This window comes from Podarcis filfolensis, assembly GCF_964270895.1.
Source record: "Podarcis filfolensis genome assembly, chromosome: 2".
Classification (NCBI taxonomy): Eukaryota; Metazoa; Chordata; class Lepidosauria; order Squamata; family Lacertidae; genus Podarcis; species Podarcis filfolensis.
In genome coordinates this window covers 76,607,457-76,631,686 of record NC_139605.1, presented here as the reverse complement: position 1 = coordinate 76,631,686, position 24,230 = coordinate 76,607,457, and the positions used below count along the sequence as shown (strand labels likewise).

At 41.4% G+C, this 24,230-nt stretch overlaps 2 protein-coding genes across 5 annotated transcripts in view; one reads left to right on the top strand and one right to left on the bottom strand.

Annotated features, from left to right (window-relative positions):
• The first annotated feature begins 1,133 nt into the window (after window positions 1–1,133).
• Window positions 1,134–21,449, top strand: RARS1 (arginyl-tRNA synthetase 1). Its single transcript, XM_083597073.1, has 15 exons — window positions 1,134–1,372; window positions 3,542–3,676; window positions 5,296–5,490; window positions 8,465–8,576; window positions 9,624–9,724; window positions 10,946–11,067; window positions 11,977–12,097; window positions 13,475–13,604; window positions 14,133–14,237; window positions 15,030–15,208; window positions 16,232–16,341; window positions 17,903–18,008; window positions 19,778–19,950; window positions 20,111–20,358; window positions 21,235–21,449. Exons 1-15 carry the CDS (start codon window positions 1,328–1,330, stop codon window positions 21,342–21,344), a joined length of 1,992 nt encoding a protein of 663 aa, XP_083453199.1. The 5' UTR covers window positions 1,134–1,327; the 3' UTR covers window positions 21,345–21,449.
• Window positions 21,450–21,568: 119 nt separating this feature from the next.
• The window catches only part of LOC310754720 (rho GTPase-activating protein 7-like), an 89,566-nt gene continuing 86,904 nt past the window's right edge, over window positions 21,569–24,230 (bottom strand). For all 4 annotated transcript variants that reach the window (XM_083596844.1, XM_083596842.1, XM_083596843.1 and 1 more), the window contains exons 12-14: window positions 23,988–24,205; window positions 23,568–23,741; window positions 21,569–22,765 (exon numbers count right to left, since the gene is read on the bottom strand). In XM_083596844.1, coding sequence (XP_083452970.1) covers window positions 22,669–22,765; window positions 23,568–23,741; window positions 23,988–24,205 — 489 coding nt within the window. In that variant the 3' untranslated portion in view covers window positions 21,569–22,668. The remainder of the gene's footprint in view (window positions 22,766–23,567; window positions 23,742–23,987; window positions 24,206–24,230) is intronic.

The following is a 24,230-nucleotide window of genomic DNA, read 5'->3' as shown; positions in this document are numbered from 1 at the left end:
GTGGATCACGTTTTGCCGTTTCCATGCATGTGCATGACATTATTTTGAGCGTCTGCGCATGCGCGAGAGGCGAAACCCGGAAGTAATGCGTTCCGTTACTTCCAGGTTGCCACGGAGTGCAACTCGAACGCGCTCAACCCGAAGCACATTCAACCCGAGGTATGACTACTTATTTCCTTTAAGCACATCAACCTGGAGATTTTTTCCCCATTGATATAATAGTTCACAGAGCATGCTAAAATATTTTCCAAATTGCATGCTGATTTGTTTTTGACGTTTTATTGAGCTTAAAGGCCATGAAGAGTCAATTTAGAATTCCATCACTGTAAAGAAAGAGGGCAACAATATCTGATAATTACATTGCATGCTGTTACCTCATTTGGTCAAGTATTCACTCTGAAAAGGGAACTGGACCATCATCTCAGTAGAGAGCTTCACAGCTGGATAATAATAGAAAGGCAAATGGGCTTATGGGTACATCTTACCAGAGGGGATAGTACTGGATGTGGCTTTGACTCAATGAAGAAAATATTTTTATGTGTTCAACTCTATAGATTCTAGTAGTGACTACGAGATCCTTGCAGTTCATGGAGTTGCTAATCGGAAAATGCTTGTGTGTATGAAGCTATACCACAGCATATTTTGCATATAAAGGGGCACTTTAAAATATAGACCGGGAAGTGAAGTTATGTTCTCGAATTTGAAAAGGAACTAGTGACCATTAACAAAAACGGGGGCTGTGGGTCCCAACACACTATAACCACTACACCACACTGCTTCTTTAGACACTAATCTGAGCCAGCAATATATATAGCACGCTTGCCATGCTATCTGTTTATAGTGAGAATCATTGTAAGTGCGAATCAGTTCCCCAGCAAGTGCCGCTGTGTTTATCCGTCCGGAATAATCTCGGGGTCGGCTGAGGCTCGCTGCGATACACACTCGCAATTCAAGAGACGGGATGCGCACGGGATGGCCCTCTTTTTTATTATTATTCTTTTGGCTAGCGAGGAGGAACGATCCCTTGAATTAAAAACAATAATCATTTGGAAAGTTGGTCCGTTGTGGGCGGGAAGCTTGCCGTTTTCTCCTCGCTCTGATTGGCTTTTACGCCGATTTCGCTGGAGGGGGGCGCTGGACAAAAAGACACCTTTGCCTTGGAAGAGCGGAGTGCGCAAAGGGACCGGTAGAGGGGGCGCAAGAGCACGGAGCACCAACACGGAGGCAAGAGGGCTTTTTCTCCCGCTGCCGCTCTTGCCTGGAACTCACCATAGAGAACTGGAGTTCCGCTTCCGGTCTTGGTTTCCCTTTTGTCTGACCCGCGAGGATGGAGGTGCAGGTGGCTCAATGCGCGGAGCGGCTTCAGCGGCAGGTCAGAGGCGCGTGCGTCCTTCTCTTTTATGGGGCGCGGCTGGAAGGCGAAGAGGAGCGGGGGGCTCGGGGCGGCAGGGGCAAAGGGGGGCCGGAGGCAGCGCGTGGCTGCTCGGAGGAGGCCGGGCGGCGGCGGGAGGCGTTGCTTATTCTGCCGCCAGCGCGGCGCTTCTTTCCCTTTCGAGGCTCTTACGTCAGCGCAGACCCCGCTTCCTCCCTCCTCCGTGCGAGCGGGTCTCTCCGCAAGGCGTGTGAGGCGTTCTCGCTCGCTTCCTCCTGGCTCCTTAGGGGGCAGGGTCGTTGGGTGAAACCTTGACGCCCGCAGAAATGATTAAAACCAGGGCTGCCCGCCTGCCCTTTTCGCCAGCTCAGTTGCCCCTCCCCGCCCCCTTCACGCTTCTCGGGTCAACGTCTGAAGTGGGCAGGGCCCCTGCAGAGAACGAAAGAGAGAGAGGTCGCGAGTGCATATTAGCTCTCATGGGCGATACGTTGGGAAGCCCCCCTGTGTTGGAATTGGCAAAGCTAGGTTTCCTAAGGGCCCCTGCCCCGTCCTTTTTTTTTTTTTTAAACAATAAGAAAATTCCCCTGCCCTCACCCATCGATCAGTTATTTGTATTTTCGCACAACAGTGCAGTATAATTGAAGGTAACAACTGCTACGTTCTTGTTAAACCAAAATGAATCCCAAAAAACCGGAATATATCCATTGCCTTGGGCACGCTTGGATGGAGACGCTGTAAATTTGTAAATGTAGTAGTAGAAAATAAAATATCTGGAAAGTAAGCATTCCAAGTCATGTAACAATTCTCTTTGTAAACCGGATACATGCAACAACTCTTGGCAGAAGGTGAATGGATTTTTTTAAAAAAATCCTTGGGGGCTTTTTTATACCATATTCCAAAGTTAAAGAGGCACATAGTTACATTTAATTTCTAGCATATGTGGGCATTTCTTAGAGAAAATTTCATTTACAGTAAGGTGCTGCTCATTACTAGCCTAACTTTTAGGTAGCTAAATAAATAAATCTGAATCTGCTAATAGTAGTTTTATTTCATACTAAATTTCTAATAACTATAATTTTGCCACATGAGACACTCTTCAGTCACAAGTTTAGGTGTGGTTAGCAATTTAATGAAATAGTTCATGAACTAGTTTTTGAGCTGGGGAACGTGATGGGTAAGCCATGTGAAGACTTGTTCTTTTTTTGAAATGCAGGGCATGTTTTGTTTGTGCTTCTAAAATAATTTCTGCCAGGTGTTTGAGAGAGGCAAACTGAAAGAGTACATAACCTGCAACATTTTAGGGGCTGCACTTCATAATAATTTTAGTAGTGGAAACTGTTCTTTCTGATTTTCATTACTTCAGCACTCAGGATAAACTTTATATAATAAAGTATTTATACATATACAATATATTGGGAGGTCCTAGAAGGTCTAGGCTGCAAAAGGAAACAACAGAGCAGGTTTGTTGAGAGAAAGGGACTGATGGCTTCTGTTTCTTCCACAGCGTAATTTCCTGTGGCACTTTCATTTCTCAGGCAGTTGTATTCCTAGGATGATAGACAAAATATTTTTGATGCTGCCTTTGATTTGTATCCAAATTTGATAAGGGGCAAAGGTAAACATATTCAGTAATCAGCCAAAGCAGGCAAACTGTCTCTGATGTCAGGGTACTTTGAATTCAGTTCTGGTTTCTTAGTTTTCCCCATAAAAGAGGAAGCATGGTAGGACCTTTTGAATAAAATCATACTGATATGTAACAATAAGTTCTCATCACTCACTCAGGTGGTGGTGAAACTCATAATGGATTATCTTTGCTCCATTCAATCAATTCTGCTTGCACTACACAGAACAAGCCTACATTTAATGGAAATCTTAGATAATATGGTTATTATATGAATATCACAATCAGCAATGTTTATCTACTGTACATGTTGCTAGATAAAGTCCTATAATATCAGATTTTTAATGAAAAGCTAATGTCATTATGTTCCTCCAGTCTTTCCTTAGGGATTGGTTGGTGAATTTGTTGCTACTAATTTTTAACAGTGTAGTTAGTTTAATTATGGATAATAAACACTAAATATTAAATTTTGATGCAATCCCTATCATATATTACCGCAGGGTAAGACAGAGCAGGTTATATACTACTGGTTCTATTTTGCATCCTAGGAAAAGGAAATCAAGTTTCTGACTGCAGAAGTTGATCGTTTGAAAAACTATGGATGTTTGGGAGTTTCCCCAAATTTGGAAGGGTTGCGGGAAGAGAACGCAAAACTTAAATATCGCTTAAATGTTCTACAAAAGGTATGTTCCCTTTCTGAATAGTGTGAAGTGTGCAAAAAGTAAACGAATGGTCATGACTGTCGTGATTCTCAAAATTGTCATTTGTCATTGTGAAGAGAATGAGAAAATGTTATTAACGCAGAAGAGATTCCCCCCCCCCTTACGGTTAAAATTATTCTTCCTTTGAAATTTGTGCAGTATTGTTCTGTTTTACTGTTGACCCTTAAGACGTTCTTTTTAAAATGTTATGAAGAACCTAAAATAGTTAATTACACAGAAATGCATTTCTCTGTTTGATTATGTTGTCTAGGGCTGGGCGATAACCTGGTTTTAAACATCACAATATATCACTAGCTAAACATTGTGATATATCAGTATATCACAATGTCTGAAATAAGGATGAAGCTATGTAGAGGCATTAGCTGACTTCACGGTTTTCCTCACGTATTTTCCCATAACACACACACACACACACACACACACACACACACACACACAAACACTGCCACATCAAAAATTATGAAACTGATACCACAATATGGGCTTCAGACCGGTTTTGAACAATATATCGCCCAGCCCTAATTGTCAGTATTCTTGTTCTTTGACCTGGGGTGCATCTGCATCAGCTGTTTTCCCCAGCGTACATCCAAGGAACAAGAATGCCTGGATAGGTCAGTTGGCTAGAGCATGATTGCAGCTTCAGTCTCCATATGGGACAGCTGCATATTCCTGCATTGCAGGGGGTTGGACTCATAGCTGCCAATGTTTACCTTTTTTTAAGGGAAATTCCCTTATTCCGAATAGGATTCCTCATAAGAAAAGGGAAAAGTTGACAGCTATGGTTGGACTACATGATCCTCAGGATCCCTTCCAACTCTACAATTTTTTGATTCTAAGACTGAGAGGCTGCACTTCATCCTGGTAGAGTCTCTGATGCTGTCAATTAGGGCTGTACTTTTGGTGCTTTAAGAGATGCAAGAAAATTGCTGCTTCATTTAACAAGGCAGTCCTCCCAAATACATTTGCGTACATCTGGCTGGGGGTAGTCAAGGAACATTCTCCCCTCCCCAAATCTAGCAATTCTGCTCAGTAAAAAAGAGAGTTGCAACCTGCTTTTTAAAGTGGCAGGTTTTCTTTACACCACCAGCAAGTCTACTTGTAAACAAATGACTGTTTGCAAGAATATTTCTTGAACATGAAAACCTTCTGCCTGCTGCTTTCTCACACAGCAGGCTTTTGAAGCTGTGGCAGTCTTCATTCTCTTTAGCAGGGTATTTTATTTACAAATCATTCCTGTGTGTGCAGCTATTTTATCGTTGTACTCTGAGCACATAAAGAGAGCATGCCTCCCTTTATTCTAGGTAAAAATAGATGGAACCTGACACAGCCATCAGGGTTTGTTAATCTTTGTTCGCCTGAAGTCTGATACATTTTGTAAGCAGTGCAAAGCTTTCTTTTGCCCATCAGCTGGAAGAAGTTGTGTTTCTGTAGAAAGCAGATTAGGATTCATGTCTGTTTGTGTTTACACACACATTTCATTTTAATCATGAGCTATGGTTAGGGTCCTTGAATTGAGATGCACTGTTTCAATGGGCTCCTCAATCTGATGGATGGATAATTAGATTTGTGTTTTCATTTAGAGCCTTCAGGAAGAAAGGAGTAGAAGCAAACCATCAAAAGGCATGATTAACATCAATAGTCGTCTTCAAGACATTTTTGGAGTGGCTATTAAAGCTGCGTATCCAGATCTAGAAAATCCTCCACTGTTGGTGACACCAAGTCAGCAGTCCAAGTTTGGTGACTATCAGTGCAACAGTGCTATGAGCATAACCCAGGTAATTCATAATGTGAGAATTTGTCATTGTTCTCTAGTGCTGTATCCAAACAGCACAAAGCCACCCAGCTGAAAATATACATTGCTCAGCTTTGTGATAATGTTGTAGTTTGAGTGGAACAGGGAAAGCCATCCTCTCTATATTAGCCTCTCCATTTCTCACAGAAATCTACCCTACAATTGAGGAATATTTTCCTGCACTCTTCTATTGTTTACATTGCCACATTTGAATGAACACAGTACACAGCAGACAAGAATTAAAGCATTTAAAATGAAGAGAATCTAGTCACATGGAAACATGAAACATCATAAAAACTATGGGTTTTCAGTGCTGCACCAATGGGGTTCTGCTGGTGCAACAGGATTTCCATTCATCCATGTACCCCAAAAATCTGCTCCAGAGGGTCCCCCAATCTTTGGGAGCTGATCTTGAGAACAGGCTGGAGGGAATGTGACAGGAAGCTCCATTCTTCAAGCAAAGCTGTAGCGTTGGCTCTACCCTGGGAGGATTACATATCAATTATGTAAAAACCAATATAATTCTGCCTCTGAAGCAGGGGTGGCGAATGTGGGCCCTCCAGATGTTGCTAGACTACAGCTTGCATCATTGCTGCTGGCCATACTAACTTATCCGCTCCCCATTTTGGCTTAGGGAAAAAAATACATGTTTTTTTAAAAATGGTTCAATTTTGGCTTAAAACTTTCTAGAATCTTACTCATTTGTATTAATATGAAGCAGTGATTTTCATTTTTGTAAACTGTCCTGAATAATGTACATGCTAGAATGTCAAGACCTGTATTTCCATATAAACAAATAAAATAACAGTAAGCTAAATCCTGAACTACAGAACAGCTACCTTTTTTAAAAAAAACACCTCTAAAATCCTTACCAGTATAGTTTTCCCCTTTGATTTAAAAATCAATGTAAGTTTGCAGTGGAAGTTGGACTTCTTGTCACATCCCTTGGAGGATAGTAAAGTTACTAAGCAAATTGGCCTGGCAGAGATCTCTTTCCAAACAATACTGTTACGTGCCAGCCGGCAGCCTCTCGGCATGAACTTCTTTTGGAGAAACAGCTCCACAAATGTGTGTTCTCTTCTTCATAGAGCTCATTAGCATATGCACTTGGGTGTCAGCCAGCCCAACACAAGCTTGCAGTGCCTTTTTAAAATATTTTTGACCGCTGCTTTACCCCAATTAAGTCACTGTTAGGAGTCTTGTCTAGTGCAGGTTTCTCAATGTCTGCATTGTTTGTATTCCTTGATATCATAAGGCCTCCCCTCCCTCCCCACAACTTTTGACAGCCCCTCCAGAGATCGGCATGGACACAAGCTGCTTTATGGAATGTCTCCACCCTGATGCACTTTTTGAGCTCTCTCTCTCTGCCAGTGTTGACACCCAAGACATGTCGCTGCTTACTTTGTACAGTTTTGCAAGTGCTAGATGTTTGCTTGGCTGATCGTTACTTTCAATGAAATTGATTTCAGTAAACATAACACACACACACACACACACACCCGGCCAGACACTAAATTTGTTTTGAAATACAGTGGTACCTCGGGTTAAGTGCTTAATTCATTCCGGAGGTCCATTCTTAACCTGAAACTGTTCTTAACCTGAAGCACCACTTTAGCTAATGGGGCCTCCCGCTGCCGCCGTGCCGCCGGAGCATGATTTCTGTTCTCATCCTGAAGCAAAGTTCTTAACCTGAGGTACTATTTTTGGGTTAGCGGAGTCTGTAAACTGAAGCATATGTAACCTGAAGCGTATGTAACCCAAGGTACCACTATAGTATCTGTTCCTTTAAAAAAAGGAATCTCCCACACACCCATGCACCCACCTCCACACACTTTCCAGCAATCAAAAAATATTTTTCATCCCAAGTGAAGCAATGAAATTTTTGTTCTGTATCAATCATTCTGGACACCAGCCATTTGGAAACTCCTGCTTTTATCTTTAGCTCCTGCTCCACGTGAATGAGCAGTTTCTTTGTGTATCGTGCAACATTTTTCAGAACACTCAACACTTGACAAAACAGCAAACATGTGCAAGCAGAATTCTAAAAGGTGAAGGGAGAGAGCTGTGTGTGTATGCAGGCGGGAGGGAGGGAGGGAAAGCAAAGGAGAAAGCAAGCAATATATCTCTAAAACTAATAGCCGCCTAGCCCCTCCAGCTGAGAGTGCAAGCACAATATGCTAATGAGCATGTACAAAGACAAAACACATTTGTGACTGTTTTCCACATTGGCAGGGCACATGGAGAGACTGTCGCCTGGCACGTACGCTCTTGTCATTTTTTGAGGATTGCTTTCTGAAGCCAAGCAATACATCGGAGAGAGAGTACTTGCCATAGAAAGACTACTTATTAGAAAGGAAACCTAGAATCACCTACATTTTGCCTTGGGAGACCATCTGGCTGTTGTCCTTCTCCAATACCAATACCAATTCCTTTCATAAAGATCAGTGGGTTCCTCCCTTTTGAATGTGTAGAACAGCTTTTGCAGTCTGGTGCCCTCTAGGATGTTTTGGAATGCAACTCCCACCAGCCCAGCCAAAATCTGTAGGACTCCAGGTTGGGAAAGGCCAGTGTAAAAGTCATCTGTAATGAGTTATGCATCTCAAAAGATGCATACTCAGAAGAATCATTTGAATTGCTCTGGCTTACATGTGGCAGATGTGGAATTGGCAACTGTCTGCTGCTCTCATTTCCTTTGACAGGAAATGGCAACAAAGGACCACACATATGCTTGAATAACAGTAGGGTCCTAGGCTATTTATTCAGTTTGTGATTGCCTCTGCTATATTTACCCGGTGGGATTTTCCAGGCAGGCTGGTTTCTTGACAGATTCCTGTGAGAAGGGAATTCCATTTTTATCACAGCTGCTCAAATGATATGAGCTTGTAGAGCTTTGCCTCAGGTTCTCTGTGTTCCCCTCAGTCAGGGATTGCACTGAGACCTCTTGCTGTGTCTTTCAGATACTGCTCAAGACCAAGGAGCAAAAAGTGAGCCCGAGAGAAATAGCTGATAAGATTGCCAGAAACATTCCTGACAATGAATGCATAGCAAAGATTGAAATCGCCGGTCCTGGTACAGTTACTCTGTTTTTACTTTTCTGGGACATCTAAATCTAATGTTATGAAGTATTATGATGAAATGACTCAGTAGAATTCTGAGTCCTTTAGAGATAAACTATAGGAGGACAAAGGGAATCCTCTCCCTAAGCTTGATGCCTATTCACCCTACCAGGAATTCTGACGTGTACCCCTGTGACATTCTGGCTTCCATAGGCAGACAGCTTTTAAGGCAGAGGAGTACAGTCATACCTTGGAAGTCGAACAGAATCCGTTCCGGAAGTCCATTCGACTTCTGAAATGTTTGAAAACCAAAGCGCAGCCTCTGATTGGCTGCAGGAAGCTCCTGCGGCCAATCGGAAGCTGTGGAAGCCCCATCAAGCGTCCGGCTTCCAAAAGAACCTTCGAAAACCGGAACACTCACTTCCAGATTTTGATCATTTGGGAGCCAGAATGTTCAATTCCCAAGGTGTTTGGGAGCCGAGGTACGACTGTACTCAGTTGGGAATTTCTTAGGAAGGTTGCACCATGTGATAATTCTCTGTGAGTTTCAGCTTGGTATTTGTGGCAGTTGGGAAGCATTTTATTTAGCTCTGCAGTTAAAAATGAATGTGGTTCTTTCAGAGAGGTTAGCAGCAATTTAAATGAAGAAGTTTTGGAAAGAAATTAAAATAATCTTCCCTATATAAATATTATCATTCTACTTAATCACATACATTACCTGAGTGCTTGCAAAATAAAGAAGAAACTTTATTGAAACCCAGTGCCTCTCAGTGAAAGTGATCCTCCTAGCAAACTAATTGGTGACCAAGGCTGCTTACAGGACAGCATGTGTTGTCTGGACAATTGGCTTTTGTTATTTGTTGATCAAAATCAATGGCACTTTGTCCTTGTATCGTTATCAAATTGATTTTTTTCCTGTCACTGCAAATGAGTTGCCCTGTTATGGGTAATTCTGCAATACTGTGTTTTTAGCAAAATATGTGCTCTGTGCAAAAGAAATCAAGGCCTTAATATGTATATAGTCTCAGGAATCATTTTTACTTTTTATGCTTTTCTGAAGGTTTCATTAATGTGCACTTGAAAAAGGATTTTGTATCTAAACAACTAAGCAGTATGCTGGTGAATGGAGTTCAGCTGCCTGCTCTTGGTGAAAGGAAGAAGGTATGACAGTAAATGGTTAACTAGGTCTTGTCTTAGGTACTGCTGCTTAATGTTCAAGGCAAAGTGTGCATTTTCAGATAAACTATTTCAATTGTTTAATGTGCACTCAGTCTGCAAACACGCAAGAGCAGGGTTCCAGAGCCCCACATGGCATGTTCTGTGCCCTTCTTCTGGCAGCCCTCAGAGAAGTTCCTCCTAAGGTCTGAGGTGGCTGTTTGCAGCCATTCCTTACCTCCCCCCGCCCCCCGGTCTTGTTAGCGTTAAAGTGTTTTATGTAAATGGATGTCTTTGGTGTTCTAATGTTTGACGAATGTAAAAGGGGACATTTTGAGTTGTGTTCTGTAGAGTGCCAAGGATTCTCATTGAATGTTCTTCCCTGCACACCTGCTACAGGAGAGGCAGAAAGTCCCATTGCTTAGTCCTAATATTTAGTTGAATTGCCTTTCACTTTTTTAAAAAAAAAAAATTCTTGGGCTCCTGGAGAAAGAATTGCAGTAACTATGCTCCTCTCCTGATGGTGTTGCTGTGCTACACAGCACTAAGCTCTGGTTTGACATATCATTACATCCAAGCCAAAATTTGTGGTTTTTGCTTCAAAAATCATGAGTTGTAAACCAAGAACAAACTTTGGTTACAGCTCATGGTTTGTCTGGAGCATGACAAGTCATAAGCCTGGGTTTGGATAGGGCCCAGGTAGCATGAGAGCAGCAGAATTTAGGGAGTAGTGAAGCAGTTGTAATCTTCCCTCCAGAAGCCTGCATGTTTCCCTACTCATGCTAAGCCATGGTTTGGTTTAGTGTTATGTTTGAGCCAGGTCAGTTGGGTGCACAGTGTGCGTAAGCACCAGCCGCCATGTAGAACTTGCACAAATGAGCACCGTAAACAGGATTTTATACATTGTCCTGTCAGTGTGGATAGTATCTGAAGGTGTCCATAACTGAACAGCATGAACAAAATATTCACTATTTGGCTCACTTAGGCCCTGTGCATATGCAGTACTCAGTGCAGGAAGTCATTCAACATCATTAGGAGATTATGTTTAACAAACGCATAATATGCACAATTCTCTCTTCATGCTTCCCACAATAACCAGTGAATGTGTACAACAGCCAGTGTTTATGTGCATTTCCTAATTGCAGATATATATAAATGATGCTTCTTTGAAAAAATACCTTGCACTGTTATAATGCGCATATTTTTCATTTCTTGTCCTACATAAAGGTGGTGATTGACTTCTCCTCCCCTAATATTGCAAAAGAGATGCATGTAGGTCACCTGAGATCAACGATAATTGGGGAGAGCATGTGCCGCCTCTTTGAGTTTGTGGGGTTTGATGTACTAAGGTAAGTCCAGCCATGGTAGAATTGCACAATTCTCAAAATGTATACGGGCACACGCTTTCATTTCTCTTGTCAATGTGGATTCTCAGTAATTACCCATACAACAGTGTTGCTATGTTCCATGGAAGTGCTATTCCTTTATGAAAATCACTGCAGAACCCTAAGTTTTGAACCCTGCACACATCCACCATCCTTTAATTAACCTTACTTTTCCTTCTAGAACTCTTTCAGAAACGCTTTCCCCCCTCTCTTTTCTCAGAGCCTCTCAGCGTGCCAAGCAGGGCTGGCCACACCCCTTGTGGTGTAACTGCAAGGCATCTGGGAACCCTGCACAAGGGATTTTGACAGGGTTGTCTCACCCACCTGTCAAATTTGGCCTGTGGGGTGGGGCCAGATAAAGATCTGCCCCCCCCCCCCCAGTTCCCCACCTTTGACTTAAATGCATCCAACTTGCCCTTTACCTACTGTCCTTGACATTTGACATACACCATGCTACACGACATTGAGATCTAACTTGATTTGAATGTCAATGCAAGTTGCTTCCTAATAATAGCCTGGAGTCACCTTTCTTCTGCATTTCACTCCACAAACATCTCAAAGCTTCAAAGGAAAACAACTGTCTCTATCCTGTAGTAGATATAACTTTACCGCAACAAATTTGCCTAATTAATTTAGAAAATTTAATCACCTTCCAACTTGTTTTTCTGGAAAGGATAGTGTATGAGTTGCGCAATAAATTATGCCCATAATCCCCAAACAAACCACATGTAGGATTTTTAAATATTTTTTTAGCAGTCCATTTCCTTCACAGGAGCACTTCAGAACAAGCCTTGTATCTTATTCACAGCTCTATTCAGAAGATATTTCAGTTCTGCTTACAGTCTCACTTGTTTTGTGATCTTTACTGTCTAGATTAAACCATTTAGGAGATTGGGGTACCCAGTTTGGCATGCTTATTGCTCACCTGCAAGATAAATTCCCAGACTATCTGACTGTTTCTCCTCCCATTGGAGATCTCCAAGCTTTTTATAAGGTATGTTTTATTTCAGATATATGGTTACCCCTCTTGTTGTTGTTGTTGTTGTTGTTGCTGCTGCTGTTGCTGCTTAACATTGCTCAGAGCTGGGTTGGTTAACTTGTGGCCCTCCAGATGTTGCCCTACTCCTGGCCATGCTGCTGATGGGGCTGTGGTGCAACGACCTCTGGAGAACCACAAGTTAGCCACCCCTGGATGAGAGGATACTAGTAGCACTTGAAAATGTATACATCCTGCCTGAGGGTTTTGCTCTTGGGAAGACCAGAAGGAAGTACGCTTGGTGAAGGTTGAGGGAAGGTTTAGAGCACTTAACAAAATCAAAAATCAAACGGCAGCCATTTCCATGGAGGAATTTGAAGGAAGTCTGCATGAACTATGGTTTCAATCTATGCTTAGCTGTCTTGTAAACGTCTACAAAAATGTATTTTGCTGTAAGACTTTCATAATGATTGAACTGAGTCAGTGCAGAGACTTAGGATGAGGGAGTGACTTTATCATGGGAATAAGTTTAGTAACAAACAGTGGGCGAAATCAAATGTTGTACAAGCTGAAGTAACGGGACTACCTCCTTCCTCTCCTATCCCCACACCCCTTACAGCTTCTGTGCTATCCCAGGTCTGCTCTGAAAGGTCCCCCAGCCATCCAGAGCAGATTGTGGAGACTGCAGCAGATAGAAGAGGAAAAAGTAGTTCCACTGGGTGAACAGTTTGATGTCAACTAATATTGCAAATGTTTTAATCTTTTGAAAGATTCCATGCATCATAATCCTCCTTATTGAAACAAAGGCAGTTTATATAAATATTGGACTAATTGCTGAGTCACCTTTTTGAAAAGGGTAAAATAAATATACAAACAGATTCTGTATACTCATTTCTGATGGCTTAAAAAGCCCAATCCAGGATCCGCATGCACAAATCCACATGGATTTGATACTGTTCATCACCTACTTCTAGAGAGGGGTAAGAGGGCAACAATATTGGATCAAATTCTGCTCTTGATCAAATTGTTGACAGCATTAAGCATAATTCTTGTTTATCAGTTTATCTTGATAATTTATAAAATGAGAGTTGCTGGGATGCAGGGCTCTTTGGTGATGACTAATTCTTCAGTTAGTTCTCATTAGAAACTTGGAGAATCCTCTCCAGATACTGCACAACATTTTATATGTGCTAATACATGGAGAAGTTCAGGCTGCTGTTGGTGGATGTTCCCCTGGGATATTAAGGACAAGCATTAGGCGACTCGATATTGTCTCTTTGATCTGTTTTGACCATTAAAAGTATTTCTCTTTATTACCTGTGCTTTTGTTTGCTTTGTTTTAGTATACTGTGGAGGATATTGTTTCATGGTGTCTGTGTATTCTTCTTAACCTAGGAATCTAAGAGAAGATTTGACACAGAAGAGGAGTTTAAGAAGCACGCATACCGATGTGTGGTGCTATTACAGAGCAAAAATCCAGATTTCATTAAAGCTTGGAAACTTATATGTGATGTGTCCCGGAAAGGTGACTAGGAATTATGCTACCTCTATCTTTTAAGGATCCGCCTCTTTTTCACGTGGGCCACTTTTGGCAGTTTTGGATGATGAGGATTATTATTAGTGTTCTTGTTGAAGCCCTGTAAAAAGACTGGGATTTGAGGGTGATAGTTTCAGGAGTCACAACAAAGAGTCTTGTGGCACCTTTATTTTGACAAAATCTTTTCTAAACTAGATGCATGGAGTGAGAACCTCAGATGCTTTTGTGTGTGCCTGTGCGCGTTTCTGTATGTGCGCGCACACACATATACATATATAGGTGTGAAGGAAAACAAATTTCAAAGTTATAGCTGAATGGCAATGCAAAAAGTACAGTTAGAATTTAGATGTGTTCAGACTGATTCTTTAGAGCAGCATTTTAGTAGTAGTGAACAAACAAGCAAGGCTGGTCTAAACCCAGTACCTCAATTTCCTTATTTTACTATGATGTTGATGATGCATTATATGAAGTAAATGAAAGGGCTCAAAATTCCTCATTTCACTCTTTCTTGGTCAGAGTTCCAAAAAATCTACGATTGCTTGGACGTTACCATAATAGAGAGAGGAGAATCTTACTATCAAGATAAGATGAATGATATCGTGAAGGAGTTTGAAGAAGGAGGTAACACAACTATTTGCAGAATGGGGAATTAAATTCCTCAAGACTATTTTTCACCATAGTACAAAGGGTTTCTAAAGCTCTTTGATAGGCTTGTATTTTACTATAGAAGTGGGGAATCCTTACCACTACCACCCAAGAACCACAGTCCTTTAGAGATAGTGTGCTGGGGGAGGGTGGTCGCATGGCAGTAAAACAGTCCCCATCCATTCAAGCATATCCCATGAATCCATTCTTGCTTGTGCACGCACACACACACACACACACACACACACACACACACACACTCTTTCCTACAGTTTGCCTTGGAGAAAACTTCTCATTGGCTCCAATGGCAGGGCTCTAGATCTGGTTAGGGATCCTGAGACAGAGCGGCTTTAACACTTTGCTTTCTGCTGTAGTCCAAAAGCAGATATTGGCCCTGTTTTCTTTTGCTTAACCAGCCTCTGAAACCAGCTATGAGGAAATGACCCAGAGGTGGACGAGCTCTGCTGAAGAGAACTGGCAGGTGCAAAATCTTTTTAAACACTCATCCCTCCTGCCAGTTCTCACTAGCAGGTTCCCCTCAGCACCCACATTTGTGTTATCTTGGCAAATGTAGGTATGGAAAAAAGCACATCCCAGGATAATGTGTAGGTTCTAACTCTGTATACCTGCTGTCATGGCATTTTGTAGCATGACAAAATAGGTTGGTTGTTAAGTGTTCTTCATTGAAAGGTTTTGTATTTGTACATTACTGTGTAAAAATACCTTCTTTCCAAACCTTATTTCTCATTTATTTATTTCTACCCTTAGGATTTGTGCAAGTGGATGATGGTCGGAAGATTGTATTTGTTCCGGGGTATTCCGTTCCCTTGACGATTGTGAAATCTGATGGGGGGTTCACATATGACACCTCAGACTTGGCAGCATTGAAACAGAGACTGTTTGAAGAAAAAGCTGATTATATAATTTATGTGGTAGATAGTGGACAGGTGAGTTTCACTGACCTTTATTTTATAGTCTTTTGTTTTTCAGGTTTTTAGCTTTTTGAGTGTTGGTGTGACACTAAAACTACACACTAGTGTATTCTTCTTTTTCTAGTTGCTTCTCCTTTGTCTTAAAGCAGGATTCTGAACCATAATGAATTACATCCACCCCATATTTTTAGCCTACAGATCAGGCCACCTTATTCACAGTACTGTAAAGGGCAGACGCAGTCATGTTGCTTGCTAAAAAGGAGTCACCAAATTATATAGGTCTTTCCCCCTGTTTAGCAGAAGCCTTAAGAGGAATGGTTAAGAGTTTGGGTATGTTTAGCTTGAAGAAGTGAAGACCAAGAGATTATATTGTAGCTATCTTCAAATGTCTGAAGAGCTGTCACATGGAAGATGGAGCAGGCTTGTTTTCTGCTGCTCCAGAGGGTAGCACTTGAACCAGTGGGTTCAAATTACAAGAAAAGAGAACCTGATAAAACATTGGGAAGAACTTTCTGATAGTAGCAGCTGTTCGAAAGTGGAATAGGCTACCTTGCAAGGTGGTAGATATGCCTTCATTGGAGGGTTTTATTTTATTTATTATTATTTATTTTATTTCATTTTAAGGTGTTGTTACCACTGTATTTATATATATATATTTAAAGGAAAAAAATCAAAGTAGTTTACAGCAGATTAAAACATTAAAAACAACACTATCTAGAATACAATATTACTGAAGAAAGTCAAATACAAAGTATGCATCCAGAGTCACAGAATTAACCAGTAACTAAAATACTATCTTAAATATTTCAAAAGAAAACATTACAAAGGAGGTCGGCTACAGAATGCACATTTAATGTAGCAAAGTTAACACATGTAGAGATTGGAATGTCATCTGCCAGGGAGTCTTTAGTTATGGTTTCTGCATTACAGGGGGCTGGGCTCGATGACCCTGGGTGTCCCCTCCAGTTTGGCATTTCTGTTATTATGTTAGTGCTGGTGCTTTACTATTAGTTGTTTTAATGACGTGTTGCTTTGCAGGCTGTGCACTTACAAACCATATTTGCAGCGGGTCAGATGATCGGCTGGTATGACCCCAAAGTGACCAGAGTAACTCATGCTGCTTTTGGAGTGGTGTTGGGAGAAGACAAGTAAGTTTGCAGATAATTTCTTCAGTATACAGTAGACTGAATTGTGTTGCTATTCACAGACTGGAAAGCTCAGGATTCTTTTCTGTTGAAGATGTGTCATGTGATCACCAAGGAACTCCTTATGTGCATTGGCTTTGTACTTCAAATCTTCTATCCTTGTGTTTATGTAAGTGCACCCCATAGGCTGCACATTAGAAATTCCAGGCTTCCCGCCTTCCAGCTGCAGCTCCTTGTGCTGCTTCAGAAATGATTCCAGAGCATTTCCCACCTAAAGTGTCTTCGGTGTGTGTGTGTGTGTGTGTGTGTGCGCAAGGAACATGGTAGTTATGGTAGAAAGTGTGCCTCTTTAGGTTCCATACACAGACTTTGGCAACCCTTGCAGCTCTTGTAGATTCTGATTGTTGTGCATTGCTATAGTTATTGAAAAATGCAATGTTAAGAATAGATAAATCCTTCAGTGAATGTGGGTCTCAATGCTAACATAATCATGTAGGAATAATGTAATGCATTGTATTGGTTGTTCACTTCTAGTCAACATGTAGATAACTTGTAGATAATAGCAAATGTGTTCCTGAAATCAGAAATTTTACTATAGGACTTAACAGGATGATGTTTTGTGCTATTGAATAACTGGACTCATCTGTTGCATTACTGGTTCCCAAACCTTTCATTGTGAGTGCCTCTCTGGGCCTAACTCTTTTTCTGTCTTTTGAGCTTGAAATCATCTACCAAATTAGTTTGTTAAGTTTTTCTTATTTGTCGGCACACTTCACATTTAGAGAATAGCCATTACTATTCCAGCGTGACCTTCATTTTTCACTTTTTTCGTTAGGTGTATGGCACTGCATCCTCACTGCAACCTAGTGGCCCATTGCAAATATACATGCTTCCCTGTTGCACATTCGGAAGCTTCACTGTTATGTTACAACATCATATATTGGTTTACATCTGTTCCCTTGTTCCTAATGATTATAATGAAAGAACAGCTGTGCAATCTCTTTCTTGATATGCATGTCAGGATTTTGCTGTCTATGCTGGAAATTGGAAATTTGTGCAACTATATCTGCCCATTACACATTATGCACTTTTTATGGGTGGTATTATCTGTTTTGGTAGCAATCACAAGTTAGGTAGTACTCAAGAGCAGGTAGCAGTGTACTGTTTTGCTTTGGGAACACTTGCTACGTCTGCCTTCCCCTTTTTATAACTGACTGTCCCCATCCCTTCCTGGGGCTGTGGTGATCTTTCCTCTCTCTTTTTCCTTATCTAAATACATTCCGTATCCCTATATTAGTTGGATTATAATTCTGCTGTATTGTAATAGTATGAGTGTGGCCACAAATTTAAAATCTATGTAGTTCAGTGATGGAGTGCTTATCTGGAACAAAATATTTATTGTATCTTTCATGCAACAAGGTGTGTGTCTGGAATAATGTATCTATGTTGGTGAAAAGACCAGCAATAGTTTCACTGTTTGACTGTTTTCATCTGGAGTAAAACTTTCTACTTGAAAATGAGTTGTCTACTTAGAAAAGCCACAATTTCCATCTTTTGTTGCCAGAAAAAAATTTAAAACCCGTTCTGGAGATACGGTTCGGCTGATTGACCTTCTTCAAGAGGGACTTAAGCGTTCAATGGACAAACTGAAGGAAAAGGAAAGAGATAAGGTAACAATGGGCTTCATTTTTCCAGTGTAAAGAAAGTAGACTTTATTCTTCTACTATCTGGTTCTTGTAAGGGAGCATGTTGCTGGCTTGTAGCGCAAACCAAACCCAAGACCTGCCGGGGTTAAGAGTTCAGCAGTTCTTGTCCTTTCCCAGTTATGCCAGCTTATGTCCTTCACCCAAGCTCATCTGGCAGAATTTAAGACAGTAGGACAGAACAAGGAGATGATTACTGAATTGGGTAATATGACTTAGCAACCCAGTGCAATTTAGTCAGCAAAAAGGGTAGTGTAAGTGAAATTCTTCTGGGGAAGTTTGGAATAGGCATGTTACGCCAGCTTTCTAAAGCTATGATTGCTCTGTTAGTCTGTCCACATATTTGCCTAACCGCATCATATGATGGCAGTGAATTTGCTGTGTTGCCAATAGTACTTTCCCCTAACTTTGTCTGGGGAGTTGACCTCACTGCTTAGTGTTAGGAGAAAGCTGTTCAAATCTCTCCGAAGTGAAATATGGTAGCATAGACAGTTGGTGCTCATTCTCATTCCTACAAATTCATGTGATATATTCTGTACTTAACTATACAGAGCCCCAAAAGCATGTGCACCCAAGCACATTTGAAAATGTATATGAAAAGTATGTCTGTGGAAAAATGAGCAGAAAGATTTGTTTTCAGTGGTATTGACTGCAGACACTGTCTTCTATGGATGTCTCAATCCTGTTAGGATTACAGGATAAATGAGAAGTAACAGAATTGAAAGAATGCAATTGTGTGTGTGCAGAACTTTCCATTCACATGGATATGACATTTTATTTTGCAGTGACAGTGTTGTGACTTAAAAGCAAAGAGAAGAAAGATGGGGTCGGATAATTGCTTTTTGAATTAGGTTAGCTTTGGATTTTTCTCATGGAAATAGGTTAAAATAATGAATCCATGTTATTTGTCTAACTTGCAGCATTCACAATTGTGCTGCAAAACACCAAATATAATTTGGGGGGAATAGGTCAATTACCATAATAGGTAAAAGTAGTAGCACCTGTAGGAGAGCATGTGTACCTCTGCTCATCAGAACCAGTGTACAAAGCATGGTTGGCTATTACATTATGCTTATATGAGAGTTTCCCAGGGGAATTTTCCAGAGGATTAGGTAGATTACATGAGCTCTTGACCAGGGGTGGGGAGTTTGTGGCCTTCAATATGTGATTGAATTACAGCTCCCATCAGCTATAGGAGCTGTGGGCAATGTTTATAAATATTAGAGTGCACTACAGTCTTATCCATAAGGGCCACAAGTTCTCTATATCTGCCTTGGACTTTTTCAAGCTTCACTTTTTAAGAATATTGAATTTGAAACATGAAAATAAAAGCCCCGCCCGCCCCCAAACTCTGTTGCTTGAACTTTTTATCTGGTCCACAAAGTAAATCTTATTTGCATTCCAGTAGATGGCAGCAGAGGATAAAATGACAGGTTAGTAGATCAGCTTGTGTGTGGCTTCTGCATGGGGCATCAGCTTCATTTGCTCAGAGTAAAATTGTCCCAAAGCTGTACAAAGCACTGGTCACCTTGCCAGGGGCTGTGTAATTGCTACCACTTCCATGGCTGGTCTCATACTCTGTGAATGTATCAAGCTTTTGCCCAAATGATTTCAGCTGTTCAGAATATGTTTGCCTTGGGTTCACTTTAGTTGCTGTTCAGTTTAGGTTTCCCCAGTTCTGTCCCCTGGTTTTGTGGTGCAGCCTTGTCACAATATGTGTTTTATTTCTCTCACAGGTTCTTACTCCTGAAGAACTGAAGGCAGCCCAGACCTCAGTTGCCTTTGGCTGCATTAAGTATGCAGATCTTTCCCATAACAGAATAAATGATTATATCTTCTCTTTTGACAAAATGCTTGACGACAGAGGAAATACTGCTGCTTATTTGCTTTATGCCTTCACGCGAATCAGGTAAAGAACTTGCTAGCTTCTAAATTTAAGACTTTGTGAGGTTTAAATACATGTATTGGACAATTACAACCTGATACTGCTGCATTTCCAACTTCGATGTTGGAAGATCGACTCAGCTGCATTCCTATTGGGTCTAACATGAGACTTGTTTTTGTGGCAGATCTATAGCAAGGCTGGCCAATATTGGAGAAGAGACACTGCATAAGGCAGCTACACACACGGAGATAATATTGGACCATGAGAAGGAATGGAAACTAGGCAAATGCATTTTGAGGTTCCCTGAGATTTTGCAAAAGATTTTAGATGATCTTTTACTGCACACCCTTTGTGACTACCTCTATGAACTGGCTACTACATTTACTGAATTCTATGACAACTGCTACTGTGTGGAAAAAGACAGACAAACTGGTGAGTTGAGTTCATTTTAAAGGTGAGAAGGGACAAGTATAGAGGGTTGCAGGGAGGCAGAGAGAGTGATGGATGTAAGGGGAGGTACCCCAGTCATATATCTTCAAGGTTCTTTGTAAACTAAAAGGGTAGAAACATCTACTTTATGTAAATGTTGTGGCAGCTTAACCTGAATTTATTCAGGGAGTTTTTCTATGAGTAGAATAAAACATTTTAGAGGAATCTACTCTTTTCCCTTTTTGGAACTAAGTGGTCCATTGATTCAATCATTGAAATTCCCAAGGCATGGGGCAGTGGTACCATTTTCTTAACTGAGCAGCACAGTGGCATAGCTGGTGGGTGGGTGGTCCAGGTACATTTTTTTGAGGGGGCACAACCAGGTTTCCCCTCCAGAAAAGGGGAGACTGCTGCTGCCACCCTCCAAGAGGGAGGAAGAGGGTGTGGTTTAGGAAGTGGGCAGGTTTAAGAAAGCTTGCTTCTCAGCTCATCAAGTGCCCTGCTTGCATGAGCCAGAGTGGCAGCTTTGTTAAATTGCTCTGCTGTGTGTCCCTCAGCAGAGCAGTTTTTAAAAGCTGCCTGCCCAATTGGTCCCTCTGTGTATGGTGACTGAGGGAAGTGTTGCTGGGTGAAGCCTTCATACCAGTCCTAGAGTGTGAGTGCAGCCCCCATACTAATTTGCAAGCCTGGGGTGCGATTGGACTGTTTCGAAGCAGTGGGCTTCCACCGTGCCCCCTTGGGATGAATTTATGTAGCAGAGTACTGTGGAGTACTATTGCACAGAAATGTGAAGGGACCAGAGAGAGAGAGAGCTGGCTCTGCTGACTAGTAATCTGGATAGCAACATATCTCACTTTGTTTTTTGTGTCTCTTGTGTAGGCAAAATAGTGAAAGTGAACATGTGGCGAATGCTCTTGTGCGAAGCAACAGCTGCTGTTATGGCCAAAGGTTTTGACATCTTGGGAATCAAACCGGTGCAGAAAATGTAACTATGTTGACTTTTCAGATAGCTTTTCTACACACAAAAATGAACTATTTAGTTGACTATTATGGCCTATTTGAAAAATAAAAATGTTGAAGTTTCATTGTCTCTACTCCATGTTGTAGGGCAGTAGTCTAGAGCCACAAGAAGCAGGAGGTAATGTGATTTCTCCCACTGCCGTAGTCCACAAATGTCACAGTGGTTAATAACCCTTAGTGAACAAAACAGTCATTGAGTGCTTAACCTTTTTATTAAAGGTATATTGTCTGAGCTTATAAACACAATTGACACTAAATTACAGTATTTTAGGAAATGCAATGAATGTACAGACTTAAAAGTATCATATATATTCTGGAAGTACCAGTAGTATCAATATATTATCTTTTCCCTCCCACCCCCACGACCCCTTTTTTTTCCATTTCCAAAACAGCAGTGTACTGCAAATTGAAGTTCAAAATATGTGTCTTCCCGAGCCAGAGGCTGCTCTGTTGGCGGGGCTGCCTCAACTGCTTTCACACAGGCAACGGGCAGGCCACCTCTTCCTCCCAGGAGCAAGAGGTGTCCCAACTGCCTGCCTGTGCAAAGGCAGCTGAGGCACAGGTGGGCGCCTTCTTGAAACTGTTCCGCTGAGGGGCGCAGCTGCCTGCACCTCAGTGGAACAGTTTAACAAGGCCCCCACCTCACACAAGTGGCTTCCCCCTGCCAGTTAGAAGGCTGAAGAACCTCCGCACAGGCCTCCTGCAATTTTCTGGAGCCCATAAAAGGTGCAGGTCAAGTTTCTCACCCCCACCCACTTCCGGGGCCCAGCTGAGAGGTGCTGGAACACACAGTTCCACTGAAAAAAGAAGCCCTTTTTCTGATTGTTTCTTCACTGTAGAAAGTACAAATGTCTGTAACCAATAAATACAGCATAGCTTCCTATATGATCATTATATTCATTATATTCATTATTTTAGAATGCTAAAAACAGAAAAAGACATCACAGGTGCGGAGTTTTCTTTAGTCAAATAGCACTGCTAAAATATTACACATTTGTTCTCACATTTTTAGTTTAAAAAGCATCTGGGGGGAAATAAAATCTCATCTTTATACATTATTAGAACATCAAGATGTTCATTTTTCAATAACTTATTTTGATACGTAATATTGAACAATTTAATTTTCTCAGTAGAATTTTTTAATAAAAAAGCAGTAACATTATAAAATGCATAAAAATGTCTTTACAGTTCTAGAATGCTTCAATTACGATAATGAAGTCTGGTAAACTTCAGCTTTGGACACCACACATTTGATTTAACTTCCAAAAGCACCATGTCATCTTTGGCTTGCTCTCAGTATGATGAAGTTTTAAATGACTCTCTAATCCTTACCAGTTCTGCAGCACACATGTGACCAAAAGCCCTGTTGTACCATTCAGTTGTGCGGCCCCTGCCAATAAAGGAAACAGCCTGTTAAAAAAACTAAAGTCTTAAAAGATTTCTCTTCCCGACTATTGAGCCAGGTTGAGCTAACTGTGCTTTCCAGCAAAGTGCTTTCCAACAAGGGTTTCCACCCCATGTCTCCCCCAAAATCTCTCTGGGGAACCCACAGAACAGTGCACAGGGGGAGGAGGAGAGTACAGATTGTTCCATCTGGCAAGCAGAAATGCTATTAGTGCAACACTTAAATCCACCCTTCATTTTAGGCATTCCTCTTCCACCACCAGTGCTATAAAACTAGTCATAACCTGAAGCTATTTCAACCCGAGGTAAGTATTTAAGGGTTGCGCTCTGCGGGGACCTGGAAGTAACGGGGCACATTACTTCCGGGTTTCGCCGCTTGCGCATGCGCTCAAAATGACATCACACGCAGTCGCGGGTTACGCTCTACTCAGGATGCAAACGGGGCTCTGGAACGGATCCTGTTTGCATCCAGAGGTACCACTGTATTGACTGCATGTTTACAACACACCCCTGAAGCACATGTGGCCATTAAAGAAGAACTTAATCATTATTAACTAAAAAGACTGCAATCAAAGCTTCTATCACATTTCTGTACATCTGAAAAAACAGCTGTAGCAGTGAGCAAAACAATTTGTGCAGTGACGTATAACAAGCGGCCAGCCAATTCACAAACCAAATGCCAGTTTTTCATACGTGAATCTTATTCCTCTAGCAAGCCCTTGACCTTTATTGCACTTGGAATCTAATCTATTATGTCAAGCCACTCTAAATAAAATAAATATAGATACCTGGTATCTGTTCGACAGACATGTGTGACTTTGGATTTCTGAGTGCCAACTACTTCTATAAGATACTGACAAAGTAGGACCTGACCCAAGATCCCCGTCATGGTAACACCTTCACAGTCTATTGAGGTAGCTGCTAATATGCATGTGCTGCTTTGAGGATCAGTCCGCCAAGTCCTGGAAACAAAAGGTCAAATCAATAATCTCATTGGCTATCATCAATATGCCATTATGCTTATCAACCATGCTATCAACTGTAACAGCTCATTTACATCAACTTCCAGGCTCTGCACATGATCAAGGTATTCAGCTGTATGTATAAAAATAATATTCAACTAAGGTTAAGTCAAGTCATTACCTCTGCTGCAGCTCATCTCATAATTACAGCAGATGGCAGAGACAGGAATATTGTAGATTCCTTACCTTAGAACCACATATTCTCGTGGAGGAAGTGGAGACATGCTCTCCGTTGCATAGTGGTAAATGTCTGTTTCATCATCTAAGATTTCTAGGACTCTTGTTTGTTGAAGGTTTGGGTTCCATAGGTGCTGTTCCATCAGTATCCGATATAGAACCACTTTAGGGGCAGCATCAATTTCAGCTGAAGCTTTCCATACCCGGACCAAGTAGTTATCATCCACCTTAGAAGACAGTTAATCCATGAGG

Coding starts and splice junctions, on each gene's coding strand:
- RARS1 (XM_083597073.1), top strand. CDS start 1,328: ATGGAGGTGCAGGTGGCTCAATGCGCGGAGCGGCTTCAGCGGCAG. Junction 3,677..5,295: donor GCTTAAATGTTCTACAAAAG/GTATGTTCCCTT, acceptor GTTTTCATTTAG/AGCCTTCAGGAAGAAAGGAG. Junction 20,359..21,234: donor GGAAAAAGACAGACAAACTG/GTGAGTTGAGTT, acceptor TCTCTTGTGTAG/GCAAAATAGTGAAAGTGAAC.